This window comes from Anolis carolinensis, unplaced genomic scaffold (assembly GCF_035594765.1).
Source record: "Anolis carolinensis isolate JA03-04 unplaced genomic scaffold, rAnoCar3.1.pri scaffold_11, whole genome shotgun sequence".
NCBI lineage: Eukaryota > Metazoa > Chordata > Lepidosauria > Squamata > Dactyloidae > Anolis > Anolis carolinensis.
This window is the reverse complement of record NW_026943822.1, coordinates 3,908,175-3,924,988: the sequence shown is the minus strand read 5'-3', so window position 1 is coordinate 3,924,988 and position 16,814 is coordinate 3,908,175. Positions and strand designations below refer to the sequence as shown.

Sequence of the window (16,814 nt, the reverse complement as noted above, 5' to 3'; positions counted from 1 at the left end):
TCCTGTGTAAATCTTCCAGCGAGCCCTCCTCGCAAGGATTCTTCCTTCCTCTCCTGATCCCACCATTATCACTCACAGCCTCAGAAGACCCATTCACAACAGGGTATGGGAAAGCAATGCCATCCTTTGGACTACATTTGTAACTGATCAGCATATACACAAAATGGCTTAGTCACAGGTTGAATCAGCCAGTCACACAATCCAAAAAGACAGTATTTGCATCTGAAGAGAAAGAATTAGCATCCAAATAGAAAATGTTGACCATTTCCGCTCCCTTAGCAGCCACCTCTTCACAAAAGTCAACATTGACACTGAAATATAAAACCGCTCGAGCTCTGCGAGTGCAACATTCTTCCAAATGAAGTAGAGAGTGTTTGAGGATCGGAACATCCATAGGGACACCAAGGGACTTGTTTATAAAGCTATTGATTGAAACCAAGATCACAGCAACATCTGTTATAGAACTTCAATATGCCCATGATAAGGTGGTCTCTGCTCATTCAAAAGAAGACCTACAAGCCACTCTAAACGCCTTTGCAGAAGCATATGAAAAACTTGGCCTCTCACAGAACATTGAGAAAACCAAAGTGCTCTTCTAGCCGTTACCAGGCAATCTCTCTGCAATGCCAGAAATATAGCTTAATGGTGTAACGATAGAAAATGTTGACCTTTTCTGCTACCTTGGCAGCCAACTCTCCACAAAACTCAACATCAACACTGAAAAACAACACCGTATGAGCTCTGCGAGTGCAGCATTCTTCCGAATGAAGCAGAGAGTGTTTGCAGATCAGGACCTCCATAGGGAGACCAAGGTTCTTGTTTGTAAAGCTATTGTCCTTCCAACTCTGTTATACGCCTGTGAAACATGAACTGTCTACAGACATATATTTATTTTTATTTATTTACAGTATTTATATTCGGCACTTCTCACCCCGAAGGGGACTCAGGGCGGATCACATTGTACATATAAGACAAACATTCAATGCCATAACATAGAACAGAGACAGAGACAAATGCAGGCATGGGCTGGCCCTGAACTCATGACTTCTTGGTCAGAGTGATTTGTTACAGCTGGCTGCTCACCAGCCTGCGCCACACTCAACTCCTGGAACAATTCCATCAGCATTGCCTTCGAAAAATCCCTGGCTGTGGCACAGGCGGGAGAGCAAGCCAGCTACAATTAACTGCAATGAATCACTCTGACCAGGAGGTCATGAGTTCGAGGCCGCTCGGAGCCTATGTTTGTTTGTCTTTGTTCTATGTTTAAAAAGGCATTGAATGTTTGCCTATATGTGTAATGTGATCCGCCCTGAGTCCCCTTCGGGGTGAGAAGGGCGGAATATAAATGCTGTAAATAAATAAATAATAAATAAATAAATAATCCTGCCAATCTCTTAGGAAGACAGGCAGACAAATGTCAACATGCTGGAAGAAGCAAAGACCAGTATTATTTATTTAGTTATTTATATCCCACCTTTCTTCCATGGGTGGGACTCAAAGCAATGTTCTTATGCCATCAACTCTGCTGGACTTGTCAGGGTATTGTGTATTGTGAAATGTTAAATCAATCTGGGTTATTAGAAATGCCTTATGTGTTAGTTTTCGGCAAGGCATTCCAGTAGTTATGGAGTTAATGAGAGCCTGCTATGATTGACGTATCACAGGACCAATGGGGTCAAGTTTGTTTTGACCGGGACTTTCTTCTTGGTCTGTGGAATGCAGAGGAGTTTCCTGTGTGTGTGTGTGAGTTGCTTCAGCATGAGCAATCATGGAGAAAGGACTGTTTTGTTCTATTTGTATATAGTTATGTAAATAAAGATTTATTGCCATTGGATTTTCAACCGAACCCTCGTCTGCTGGAGTGTGTTTGACCAGTGCTGTTTATCCACATGGGAAGACAGTCTGGAGAAGGAGGTGAGACCGGGATGATGTTTTTGGATTACACTCTGCACACCATCATCCCCTGACAGGACTGGCCACGTTGTCCGGATGCCCAATCACCATCTCCCAAAGTATTTACTCAATAACAGAAAACAGAATATTGGTGATATTTTAAAAGATATTTTAAAATGTGCTTACAGCTAACCTTAAAAACTGTGGCAGAGACACCGAGAGAGAACTGGGAAGCCCTGAGGTTGGGGGTGGTTGAGTTGTCCTGCACCCTCTCCCTTTGCCCGGCTCCTTACCGGACATTTGAACAGCACTGTCTAGTGCTGTGGCCTTGGCCAACGCCTTCCCCTCCCCTTTCGAGAAACAATAAAACACAAAACAAAACAAAACAAAGGTCAGACGAAAATGGATCAGGGCCTCGCTGAAGGCCAGGACACAAAACAGAACAAGGTAAGTCCTGAAAGCCCATCTCTAAAACCCACTCAGTGACCATGGGCATGTCATACTCTCAGAGGCAAAGAAAAACCCTGTAAAGAAGTGTGTGCTTTTGTTTTGATTTTTGGATGACATGTTTGTTTGATTTTGTTTTAGAAGTCATGTTTGGCTATGTTTAAAATGGGTAAGTATTGGAGTTAATAATACGTGGGGGAAGGTAACCAGCTCAGCATTCTGAGGCAGGTTACCATAGCAACGGGGGCGGAGCCAACCGCTGTTTGGAAAGAAAAGGAGGGAATGTTTTAAAACCAGTTTAGTCTGTGATCTGAGAGTCACAGGAGATAGACTGGTTCCAGGTTTAGGGAAACCAGGGAAGTTCAAATCATAGTCTGTGATTTTTAGTCACAGGGGAAAGACACTGGTTCCAGATTAGGAAACCAGGGAAGCAGACCTCTAATAGAGCCAGACTAAGCAAGTTGGGTGACTTGTTTAGGGTTATTAGTAGAGGCTGAGAAGTAAGGGGAAGTAATCCCAGTAGATCCAAGAGATCAGTTAATAGTTTTGATTGAAGAGGAGAAAGTATTTTGGAAGTTGGAACACCTCAACATCTATTTGTAACAGTTATTTAAGTGCCTTAAAGAAGTTATTGAACCACTAAGCTCTGTGCATGAAATAAACTTGTTTTGTTCTTTAAACCATCTAAGTCTCTGTCACACTCATATTCTAAACCAGGGGTCCCCAAACTTTTTAAACCGGGGGCCGGTTCACGATCCTTTGGACCATTGGAGGGCCGGACTATAGTTGGCCACCAAGCAATAATAATAATAATAATAATAATAATAATAATAATAATAACAACAACAAAAATAATAATAATAATAATAATAATAATAATAATAACAGACCCTTGAGCCATTGAGTCCAACCCCCTTCTGCCTTTGTGCACAAAAAGAACAAGCAAAGCACCCCTGACAGATGGCCTCCCGGTCTCAATGTTAATAATAATAATAATAATAATAATAATAATAATAATAATAATAATAGAGGGTTGGAAGAGACCCCTTGGGCCATTGAGTCCAATCCCCTTCTTCCTTTGTGCACTGAAAGCACAAGCAAAGCACCCCTGACAGATGGCCACCCAGCCTCAATGTTAATAATAATAATAATAATAATAATAATAATAATAATAATAATGATGATTATGATGTTTGGAAGAGACCCCTTGGGCCATCTAGTCCAACCCCCTTCTGCCCTTGTGCCGTGGGGGCCGGATAAATGGCTTCGATGGGCCGCATCCGGCCCCCGGGCCTTAGTTTGGGGACCCCTGTTCTAAACTAAGCAACGTTACCATCAAAAGTGAAATACGTAAAGAAAGATTAAAAAGAATAAATTATCCTCTGCCTGACATCTCCACAATTGGTGGCAGCAGTTATTATATATATATATATATATATATATATATATATATATATAGTCTCACTTATCCAACACTCACTTATCCAACCTTCTGGATTATCCAAGGCATTTTTGTAGTCAATTTTTTCAATACATCGTGATATTTTGGTGCTAAATTCGTAAATACAGTAATTACTACATAGCATTACTGTGTATTGAGCGACTTTTTCTGTCAAATTTGTTGTATAACATGATGTTTTGGTGCTTCATTTGTAAAATCATAACCTAATTTGATGTTTAATAGGTTTTTCCTTCATCTCTCCTTATTATCCAACATATTCGCTTATCCAACGTTCTGTCGGCCCGTTTACGTTGGATAAGTGAGACTCTACTGTATATATAATTAAAATCATCATCCAGACATCTTTACAAATTGGTGGCAACTGTATGGTGGGATAAAAAGATTCCTCCCTGCCTCAGTTCTTCGCAAACCCCCTTAAAACAATGTTTTTACAAGAAGAGCCTGCAGATAGGGTCACCATAAGCTGGAGACACACCAGAACCCAATGGAGCTGTTACAAGAAATCTTGCTTTGCTCCAATAGTTTTGGATAGATCTTGAAGCAAAGCAATTGAACGATGGGGATGATTTACCATTCAGTGGTTGATTCAGTAGGTCTACTCTGGCTGGCAGCAGAAAACAACAGGGACGGAGAACTGGATGGAGATAAAAGCACAAAGGGCAGAGACTCACCACTGGAGTTCGACCTTGGCTGGTGAGGTAGTAAAGCAGGCCTTTGGTGTGGTAAATGGTGGGCTGGCATGCCGGTCGGGGGCTCAGCCACTGTCGGTTCAAATCTTCCCCACTTAAGGAGCAGCGCTGGCTGGAACCCAAGAGAAAGAAAAATCTAAAATGAGAAATGATTGAACATTGCGAGCAAATAATCCTCAGAGAAGGTGCAAGCGCCAGGGCTGGCTTGGCTTCTCACGCTATTCTTTATTCCTGTGCACTTTCACTTGAGATGGAATTGAATGAAATCAAATCTCCAGAGTTATTTATTTTAGAGGATTCATTTCGGCACTGTATTCATTATCACTTGCTTTGCCTGTGCAGTTGGACTAACAATATTAGGGGCAGCCTTCTTTTGCAAGAGTGGCACAAAAGATAAAAAGAAACCCTTCACTTTCAAACAGTCTGTTTACATTTGTACAAAAGAAATACATGAATGCTGTTTTAAATAATTTCCTATCAAGACTGGTATAACTAGAGAGGAATGTGTTCCCTGACATCAAGGGGAGGATCGGGGCAGCTGGCTTTCTGGAGTTGCCCTTTGAAAAGGCGTTTCTTGTCAGTATCAGCAATTTATTACGGTCTATGACCAGAATATATAGAAATGGGCACAGGTGCCCGAAAAGGGGAATCGCAGTTCCCATAAAAGTCAGATAAAAGAATAAGTTAAAAACATGCTATAATAAAAACAAATTAAAAGTAGACTATTAGCAGGGTCAGCTTATAGTAAATATCAATCCACTAAGAGGCTCTGGAGGGGGATAGAGGGAGCATTTGCAGTCTTTCAGTTATAACAGATTGCTCTGGCTACAGGCCCTGTCGGGTCAGTCATCGTCCGTCTGACGGAAATTGCTGCCGCACAGAACCTGGCGACACGATAGGTTATTGCAGAACAGGAGTCTGAGAGCAGCAGAGAGGTGTAGTATCTTTCAGTGCGGCCTGGATGTTTTAAAAGCCAAGGAGTTATGAAATTGAGTCTAATATCTCTATAAAACATTTCTTGTCAGTGAATGCAGACAAGTTCACCTTGAGAACAGAGCTCGTGGAAAGGGGCCACCCTGGATATAGCTCCTGTCTTAATCTTAGCTGGCATGGCCAAAACCAGAGTTTGAGGAAAGGAATTCCAATGCACCATCCACCTCTTTATCCACTCCGTCTTCTGAGAAAAGGGATCGTCATATGTGATATATGCTCAGAGTGACCAATTTGTTGTATTTCCCGTGAACTCCTGTATTTGAATTATTTTGGGGGGATTCTTCCAGCTCTGGTGGCGAAGTGTGTTAAAGCACTGAGCTGCTGAACTTGCAAACCGAAAGGTCGCAGGTTCAAATCCCGGGAGCAGAGTGAGCACCTGCTGTTAGCTCCAGCTCCTGCCAACCTTGCAGTTCAAAAACATGCCAATGTGAGTAGATCAATAGGAACTGCTCCAGCAGGAAGGTAACGGTGCTCCATGCAGTCATGCCAGTGGCCACATGACCTTGGAGGTGTCTACGGACAACGCCGGCTCATTGGCTTAGAAATGGAGATGAGCACCAGAGTCACCCCAAAAATAATCATTTCCTTAATGGCACCACAATAAAAGGAGAATGGAATGGGAAACCGTTCGCCATTATTCATTTCTGGGTAGGTATGGGTTTCCCAGTTTGGCCCAGTTCCTTTTAGGACCCAACCCAGGATTTTACCAAAATATGTCTATTTTATGTGATCTTATTAGTTTCATGATTTATTCTATTGTTGATTGATTTGTTTTATTGTTGTGTTTTTATATTTTATATTGTAAGCCGCCTCGAGTCCCTTTGGACTTATTATTATTATTATTATTATTATTATTATTATTATTATTATTATTATTATTATTATTCTATTATTATTATTATTATTATTATTATTATTATTATTATTATTATTATTATTATTGTATGACACAGCAAACAAGATAGATATGCTGGATGTCATATCACAAAATCACAAGTCAAACACTTCCCAAGTGTCTAGGACTGTGTGATGTATTTTCGGATGATGCGCGCAGATCCCAGTCGGGTGGCCTTTTGCAGTTGGCAGATCGTAATTTTGTCAATGTCTATTGTTTCCAAATGCTGGCTGAGATCTTTTGGCACGGCACCCAGTGTGCCCATCACCACCGGGACCACCTGCACTGGTTTCTGCCAGTCTTTGAAGTTCAATCTTGAGGTCCTGATAGCGGCTGGGTTTTTTCTGTTGTTTTTCGTCAATGTGATGATGATGATGATGATGATGATGATTATTATTATTCCCAACAATCAGGAAACCAATTCAGGAAGTGGTGAGAATTTTGTACTTTTTCACTCACTATTTTGGTATTCCAAAATCTTTTGGGAAATTATTCTACACCGAAAGATTCATTATATATTCAATAACATGCAATGCTAGTTTTATATATATGTATATATGTGTATACAGTAGAGTCTCACTTATCCAACATCCGCTTATCCAACGTTATGGATTATCCAACGCATTTTTGTAGTCAATGTTTTTAATACATCATGATATTTTGGTGCTAAATTCATAAATACAGTGATTACTACTTAGCATTACTGCATATTGAACTACTTTTTCTGTCAATTTTTTTTGTATAACATGATGGTTGGGTGCTTAATTTGTAAAATCATAACCTAATTTGATGTTTAATAGGCTTCTCCTTAATCTCTCCTTATTATCCAACATATTCACTTATCCAACGTTCTGCCGGCCCGTTTATGTTGGATAAGTGAGACTCTACTGTATATAAATACACACACACACATATATATATGTGTGTGTTTATATATATATATATATATATATATATATATATATATATATAATTTACAATAATATACAATAATTATAACATATTGTATATACATATAATCATAATATTATATTATAATATGATATACTAATAATACAATATAATATTAATTATATATTATATTTACATGTAATATTACTAATAATATTACAATATATTGATACAGTACAATATAGTAATTTATTACCAATATTGTACTATGCTAATATAATATTGTATGTAAATTTAATTTGTAAGCCGCTCTGAGTTCCCCTCGGGGTGAGAAGGACGGCATATAAATGTAGCAAATAATAATAATAATAATAATAATAATAATAATAATAATAATAATAATAATACTCTTACAAGTAAATATTACTCTTACAAGTAAAACAAGCAGTCAAAGAAAAAGAACATGCCCTGGCAGAATATATAAAGCAAAGTGAAGAACCTGCTTTGATTGAAGTCAAAAATCAGAAACTCCTCAAAGCACAGCAGACAAAAAATCAGTACAAGAAAACCGCACTACAAACTAGAGCTGACAGCTGGCACAACAAAACATTGCATGGAAAGTTCCTTGACAAAATTGAAGGAAAAGCTGATAAGGAGAAGACCTGGCTCTGGCTCACGAATGGGACCCTGAAGAAGGAGACAGAAGGCCTGATCCTTGCAGCCCAGGAGCAAGTCATCAGGACAAAGGCAATTCAGGCCAAGATCGAAAAATCAGCTGATGACCCAAAATGCAGACTGTGCAAGGAAGCTGATGAAACCATTGATCATATCCTCAGCTGCTGTAAGAAAATCGCACAGACAGACTACAAACAGAGGCACAACTCTGTGGCCCAAATGATCCATTGGAACTTATGCCTCAAGTCCCACCTCCCAGCAGGAAAGAACTGGTGGGATCACAAACCAGCAAAGGTCATGGAAAATGAACACGCAAAGATACTGTGGGACTTCTGAATCCAGACTGACAAAGTTCTGGAACACAACACACCAGACATCACAGTTGTGGAAAAGAACAAGGTTTGGATCATTGATGTTGCCATCCCAGGTGACAGTCGCACTGACGAAAAACAACAGGAAAAACTCAGCCGCTCTCAGGACCTCAAGATTGAACTTCAAAGACTCTGGCAGAAACCAGTGCAGGTGGTCCCGGTGGTGATGGGCACACTGGGTGCCGTGCCAAAAGATCTCAGCCGGCATTTGGAAACCATAGACATTGACAAAATTACGATCTGCCAACTGCAAAAGGCCACCCTGCTGGGATCTACACGCATCATCCGAAAATACATCACACAGTCCTAGACACTTGGGAAGTGTTCGACTTGTGATTTTGTGAAACGAAATCCAGCATATCTATCTTGTTTGCTGTGTCATACAACGTCGTTGTGTCAATAATAATAATAATAATTATTATTATTTTCACGAGCATTGTGGAGAGTTACACAAAGGTCATTATTATCCAAGGCCCTGTACCATTTGCAGTGGAAGTACTGACAATCCAGCCTTACATGGCACAATCAGCAGAAATCATGACACAATCATGCAGAAATCAGATACAAAGTGCACAGAGCTCCTGTCCTTCCATAGTTGGATAGAAAAGAGACACCCTGTTGACCTAGGACCCAGCAGCCACCATTGTCAGTCTACCAGCAGCTCTATGTGTTATCTAAGGGCGTTTTCAGACCAGTCACATTCTATCTTTTAACCGTAGCTTCAAGTACTTACATTCATAGTGATATCCCTATGTAAACTACCATAGAATTATACTGTGTTAAGTGTTGAGCCAGAAGGCAATGCCGTCTCCAGCTAATAAAGCCAAAAATATTATCTATTTTCGCAGAAATATCCTACAAAATATTATCCACACATTACCGACTCGTATAGATTGCCAGAAGTATTGAGGATTTTATCTCTTGTTCTGCATAACACAATTCATTACACACTTCCCAGTTTGCTTTGTTGTCATCACAATGCCTTAATTTGAAACTCTCTTTAAAAGGGGAGGGGGGAGCTTAACGTTTTCTTTACACCTTCACAAGTTCCAACATTCCTTTGTTCCCTTTTCTTGAATTTCCTTCTTGACCCCGTCATTTTAATATTCCGTTCCTCTTACTATTCATTCTGTGTGCATTAAAGCACAGATGATTTTTTTATAGCCTCTACTAGCTGTGCCCGGCCACGCGTTGCTGTGACGTTGTCTGGTGGTGTTGGTGAGAAATGGTTGAGGTAGTGGTGGTATTGAATGTGTGTTGTATGGTTGTCTTTATGTTTAGTATGCATTTACTTGTTTGTGTACTGTGAAAATGGTGAGGGTAGAGGGGGTCTATGTCCCTGTGTAGTATTGTATAGTATTTATACGTTGTCCATGTGTTGTGAATGCTTGGATTGTGTCCTGCTGCATAGTAGAAAGAGTTGGGCTGGATGGCCCTTAGGGGTCTCTCCAAACTCTTGTGCCTGTCCCCTGGGCTGAGTAGGTTGCTAGGAGACCAAGTGGGCGGAACTTAGCCTTGTATCTGGCAGCAATTGGATAAAAATTATTCCTCTCCCTCTAATTAGGTCTCTCCAAACTCTTGGATTCTATGCTTCTATTATTATTATTATTATTATTATTATTATTATTATTATTATTATTATTATCATTATCATTATCATTATCATCTTCTTCATCATCATTATTATGTAGAGGCTGGATGGCCATCTGTCAGGAGTGCTTGGATTGTGTCCTCCTGCATGGTAGAAGGAAGTTGATCTGGATGATCCTTAGGGGTATCTGCTAACCTAAGGATTGTATGATATTATTATTATTATTATTATTATTATTATTATTATTATTATTATTATTATTTATTGAGAGGCTGGATGGCCATCTGTTGGGAGTGCTTGGATTGTATCGTCCAATGGCAGAGTTGGGTTGGACTGGATGGCCTTTAGGGGTGTCTCCTAACTCTGATTCTATGATTCGATTTGTATTATTATTGTGCAGATCTTGGATGGCCATCTGTCAGGAGTGCTTGGTTTGTGTCCTCCTGCATGGTAGAAGGAAGTTGATCTGGATGATCCTTAGGGGTATCTGCTAACCTAAGGATTGTATGATATTATTATTATTATTATTATTATTATTATTATTATTATTATTTATTGACAGGCTGGCTGGCCATCTGTTGGGAGTGCTTGGATTGTATCGTCCAATGGCAGAGTTGGGTTGGACTGGATAGCCTTTAGGGGTGTCTCCTAACTCTGATTCTATGATTCGATTTGTATTATTATTGTGCAGATCTTGGATGGCCATCTGTCAGGAGTGCTTGGTTTGTGTCGTCCTGTATGGTAGAAGGAAGTTGAACTGGATGATCCTTAGGGGTGTCTCCTAACCTTATGATTGTATGATCTTCTTCTTCTTCTTCTTCTTCTTCTTCTTCTTATTATTATTATTATTATTATTATTATTATTATTATTATTATTGAGAGGCTGGGTGGCCATCTGTTTGGCGTGCTTGGATTGTGTCCTCCATCGCAGAAATGGGTTGGACTGGATTACCACAGTAATTATTTCATATTACAGTAGAATCCCACTTATCCAACATTTGCTTATCCAGTGTTCTGGATTATCCAACGCAGTCTGCCTTTTAGTAGACAATGTTTTAGCCCTCTAACTGGCAGCAATTGGATAAAAACAATTATTCCGGTCCCTCTAATTAGGGCTTTATTTTTCTTTTGTTTTTGTTGTATCAACCTAGAGCTGTGGATGAGGGGTTGTGTTGTCAAATTTCGAGGTTGGGGGACCTGTAGTTTTGTTGTTTTGTCCGCTGCCCTGATGCCATCACTCTTTTATATATATAGATGATTGAAGAAAAAATGCATTCTGTGCAACTGATGCCTATCTAATCCAGACTATGAGCACATCTACACTGACCGTTTCAGTCAGTTTTGTAGAAAGTGGTTTCACTGTGCAGATGATTCCAAAGAAAATCCTTGTATGAATTTGAGGCCCGGATGGTGATTGCACAAATCACAGAACACCGATATGCATTAAAGGCTTTCTTTCGTATGCTTTTGTGAGTATCGGATAAAAGCAACCTTCTTCAAACCTCCACTAATCATTTGTTATGTATATAATTCAGATTGCTTACTATATTGTATATGTGTGTATTCGTATGCAGTTTTCCTTAATTCTATGTTGTGGGAGGGGCTACAGACCATGTGATCAGAACTGGGACTGTTCAGGACTCAGACTCCATTTTAGAAAGGCAGAAACCATTAGACTTTCAGTGTAGAAACAGAGTTGTTGTATGTTTTTCCGGGCTGTATGGCCATGTTCTAGAAGTATTCTCTCCTGACGTTTCGCCCACATCTATGGCAGGCATCCTCAGAGGTTGTGAGGTAGAAACAGTATACTTTTAGAAGACTGTAGAAATAGACAGAGAGTTGTTGTATGTTTTTCCGGGCTGTATGGCCATGTTCTAGAAGTATTCTCTCCTGACGTTATGCCCACATCTATGGCAGGCATCCTCAGAGGTTGTGAAGTATGGAGAAACTAAGCAAGGAAGGTTTATATATATCTTTGGAAAGTCCAGGGTGAGAGAAGAACTCTTGTCATTGGAGGCCAGCATGAATGTTGCAGTTAATCACCCTAATTTGCATTGAATGGCTTCAACTACTGGCTGCTTTCTGCCTGGGGGATTCCTGTGTTAGCTGCCTCTAGTTCCCATGTCTCAGAGTGTTGCTTCTTATTTACTATTCTGATTTTTGAGTTTTTTAATACTGGTAGCCAGATTATGTTATGATGAATGCCATATTCAGAAAGGTTATGATCTCTATTCCAAAGATCATAATTTCTCCAAAAAGAAGGTCAGTGTAGAACTGCCCATTGACTTGGGAACATTAAACACCACTAGTGGCTTTCAGTGGATCCCAGCTGAACTGTTAAAAATCTTGAAAGATGATGCTGTCAAGGTGATGCATGCCATATGCCAGCAAATATGGAAAACACAAGAATGGCCATCAGATTGGAAAAAATCAATTTACATCCCCATACCAAAAAAAGGGAAACACTAAAGAATGCTCAAACTTCCGTACAGTGGCATTTATTTCCCATGCCAGTAAGGTAATGCTCAAGATCCTGCAAGGCAGACTCCAGCAAGACATGGAGCGAGAGCTGCCAGATGTCCAAGCTGGGTTCAGAAAAGGCAGAGGAACCAGAGACCAAATTGCCAATATCCGCTGGATCATGGAGGAAGCCAGGGAGTTTCAGAAAAACATCTACTTCTGCTTTATTGACTATTCTAAAGCCTTCGACTGTGTGGATCATAACAAACTGTAGCATGTTCTTGGTGGTCTGGGGAGACCAAGTCACCTTGTCTGTCTCCTGAGAAATCTGTATAAAGACCAAGTAGCCACAGTAAGAACAGATCACGGAACAACAGACTGGTTCAAGATTGGGAAAGGAGTGCGGACATCAGGGCTGCATCCTCTCATCCTCCCTATTCAACTTGTACGCAGAACACATCATGCGACGTGCGGGTCTTGACGAATCCAAGGCTGGAGTTAAAATTGCTGCAAGAAACATTAACAACCTTAGGTATGCAGATGATCCCACTCTGATGCCTGAAAGTGAGGAAGAGCTGGGGAGCCTTATCACCAGGGTGATAGAAGAAAGTGCAAAAGCTGGGTTGCAGTTTAACGTCAAGAAAACCAAGATCATGGCAACCAGACCTATTGACAACTGGCAAATAGAGGGGAAGAACGTGGAGGCAGTGACAGACTTTATATTTCTAGGTGCAAAGATCACTGCAGCCAGGAAATCAGAAAATGTTTCCTTCTTGGGAGGAGAGCAATGGCCAACCTCGATAAAATACTGAAAAGCAGAGACATCACACTGGCAATGAAGGTCCGCATAGTGAAAGCAGTGGTATTCCCCATAGTGACCTATGGATGCGAGAGCTGGACCATAAGGAAGGCTGAGCGAAAGAAGGAAGAGAGACGCTTCTGAACTCTGGTGTTGGAGGAAAATCCTGAGAGTGCCTTGGACCACAAGAGGATCCAACCAGTCCATACTCCAGGAAATAAAGCCCGACTGCTCACTGGAAGGAAGGAGATTAGAGGCAAAGTTGAAGTATTTTGGCCCCATCATGAGAAGACAGGAGACCTTGGAGAAGATCACGATGCTGGGGAAAATGGAAGGAAAAAGGAAGAGAGGCCGACCAAGGGCGAGATGGATGGACGGGATCCTTGAAGTGACGGGCTCGACCTTGAAGGAACTGGGGGAGGTGACGGCAGGCAGGGAGCTCTGGCGTGGACTGGTCCAGGAGGTCACCAAGAGTCGAAAACGACTGAATAAGTAAGACAACGACAAGTGGATTTCTATATACAGTATAGGCTTTTCCATCTTTCGGCATCTTTGGAGGCTGTGCTCGGTTCTGACCACCAGGAAGTGCTGTCACTCCATCTCCCTGCAGAAGAGTTTTCTTTGTTTGTAAACTTCCTCCTTTTCCTGATCGAAACGCCGAGCCTAAATACCTCCCTACTTTAATGCGGTTCCTATTTATCTACTCACATTTGCTTTTGAACTGCTAGGTTGGCAGAAGCTGGGCTAAAGGTCAGGAGCTCACCCTGACCTGTGTTTCGAACTCTCAATCTTCTGGTTGGCAAGATTTATTGTAGCCTGGTGATTATACATAAATGTTGCCTTTTATGTGTTTTTAATGTAATTTTTTATCCTGTATTGTTGTTTTAATTGATATATTGCATTACTGTTTTATCTGTTTTATATTGTGATTGTATTATGTTGTTTATATTTTGTCCTTGTGTTGTTTGGGCCTCTGCCCCATGTAAGCCGCCCCGAGTCCCCACGGGGAGATGGTGGCGGGGTATAAATAAAGTTTATTATTGACACAACGACGTTGTATGACACAGCAAACAAGATAGATATGCTGGATTTCGTTTCACAAAACCACAAGTCAAACACTTCCCAAGTGTCTAGGACTGTGTGATGTATTTTCAGATGATGCGTGCAGATCCCAGTAAGGTGGCCTTTTGCAGTTGGCAGATCGTAATTTTGTCAATGTCTATTGTTTCCAAATGCCGGCTGAGATCTTTTGGCATGGCACCCAGTGTGCCCATCACCACCGGGACCACCTGCACTGGTTTCTGCCAGAGTCTTTGAAGTTCAATCTTGAGGTCCTGATAGCGGCTGAGTTTTTCCTGTTGTTTTTCGTCAATGCGACTTTCACCTGGGATGGCAACATCAATGATCCAAACCTTTTTCTTTTCCACAACTGTGATGTCTGGTGTGTTGTGTTCCAGAACTTTGTCAGTCTGGATTCGGAAGTCCCACAGTATCTTTGCGTGTTCATTTTCCACAACTTTTGCAGGTTTGTGATCCCACCAGTTCTTTGCTGCTGGGAGGTGGTACTTGAGGCATAGGTTCCAATGAATCATTTGGGCCACATAGTTGTGCCTCTGTTTGTAGTCTGTCTGTGCAATTTTCTTACAGCAGCTGAGGATAGGATCAATGGTTTCATCAGTTTCCTTGCACAGTCTGCACTTTGGGTCATCAGCTGATTTTTCGATCTTGGCCTTGATTGCATTTGTTCTGATGTCTTGCTCCTGGGCTGCAAGGATCAGGCCTTCTGTCTCCTTCTTCAGGGTCCCATTCGTGAGCCAGAGCCAGGTCTTCTCTTTATCAGCTTTTCCTTCAATTTTGTCAAGGAACTTTCCATGCAGTGTTTTGTTGTGCCAGCTGTCAGCTCTAGTTTGTAGTGCGGTTTTCTTGTACTGGTTTTTTGTCTGCTGTGCTTTGAGGAGTTTCTGATTTTTGACTTCAATCAAAGCAGGTTCTTCACTTTGTTTTACATATTCTGCCAGGGCATGTTCTTCTTCTTTGACTGCTTGTTTTACTTGCAAGAGTCCTCTGCCCCCTGATCTTCTAGGCAGATACAGCCGGTCAACATCACTGCGAGGGTGCAGTGAATGATGAATGGTCATGAGTTTTCTTGTTTTTCTGTCCAAATTGTCCAGTTCCGCCTGTGTCCAATTTATAATGCCAACAGTATATCTTATGACAGGTATGGCCCAGGTGTTTATGGCCTTGATGGTGTTGCCTCCATTGAGCTTGCTTTTGAGAATTTTTCTGACCCTTTGTGTGTATTCTTTGCTGACCACAGTTTTCACATGTTCATGCTTGATGTTGTCCAGCTGTAATATGCCCAGATATTTATAGGCCTCTGGCTGGCGACACCTTATTGTTTGGCCATTGGGCATATTGATGCCCTCACTTTCAATGATTTTTCCCTTCTTCAATGCCACTGTCGAACATTTGTCCATACCAAACTCCATGTTGATATCAGTGCTAAAAATTCGGACAGTGTTGGTCAGAGATTGGATTTCAGTTTCCGTTTTCCCATATAGCTTCAGGTCATCCATGTACATCAAATGTGAAATTTTGTGAGAATTCTTAGATGTTTGGTAGCCGAGATTTGTTTTTTGTAAGATTGTTGACAGAGGGATCATAGCAATAATGAAAAGCAGAGGGGACAATGAGTCTCCCTGGAAAATTCCTCTCCTGATGTTGACAAGTCCATAACTTTCATTTCCAACAAACAGTTCAGTTTTCCAGTGCTCCATCATGTTTTCAATGAAGGTGCCAATGTTTTTACTAATCCCGATGGCGTCCAGGCACTTGATGATCCAGCTGTGTGGGAGTGAGTCAAAGGCCTTTTTGTAGTCAATCCACGTCATGTGAAGATTAGCTTTTCGGCTCTTACAGTTCTCCAGAATCATTTTGTCAATCAATAACTGGTCTTTTGTGCCCCTGCTTTTCCGTTTGTTGCCTTTCTGTTCATCTGGCAAGATGTTTTTTTCTTCAAGATAGCCCCCCCGCAGGTGCCACCTTGACGTGGTGGTGGGGCTTAGCTGCTCCAATGATGACTGAGGGCTATGCTGGCGGTAGTGTAACTACCGGCAGGTCCAACCAAGCCAGAGAGGCCTCAGCTGAGGAGCAGAACTAAGAGCACCCAACCCATTAGCATTATGGAGAAACAAACCCAAACGAAGTCTATACTGGCTCGGTCGTCGCCCAGGATAAAAAGGACCGCGGTGGATGCTGCTGATTCTGGACATCCATCGACAAGTGGGCTACGGAATCATCAAAACCCAAATGAACAGTCACAGAAGCGGCAGAAATACACAATGCCAGAAAACCGCACAAGTTATTATTATTATTATTATTATTATTATTATTATTATTATTATTATTATTATTATTATGTTCAACCCTCATGGGGATATTTTGGAGCTCCTCCCCACTTCAGGGCTGCTTTTTGTAAGGAAATTTATCTTTCTTTTTTAAAACATGGGCTCTCCCCCCTGGTATCTCCCTTTTGCATACACATGAGGCAGGATTGGCCACCATTAGGTTTGGCCCTAGTTGAATGCTCCTATATTAGCCTTGGAAATGGTGTGTGGGACTGTGCCTGCAGGTAATGGAAATGGCTTG

General features: G+C 41.1%; 1 protein-coding gene across 2 annotated transcripts in view; it reads right to left on the bottom strand.

Annotated features, from left to right (window-relative positions):
* agbl1 (AGBL carboxypeptidase 1) overlaps positions 1-16,814 on the bottom strand; it is a 581,450-nt gene that overhangs the window by 264,802 nt on the left and 299,834 nt on the right. For both annotated transcript variants that reach the window (XM_062963555.1, XM_062963554.1), the window contains exon 19: positions 4,474-4,603. In XM_062963555.1, the coding sequence (XP_062819625.1) occupies positions 4,474-4,603 (130 nt within the window). The remainder of the gene's footprint in view (positions 1-4,473; positions 4,604-16,814) is intronic.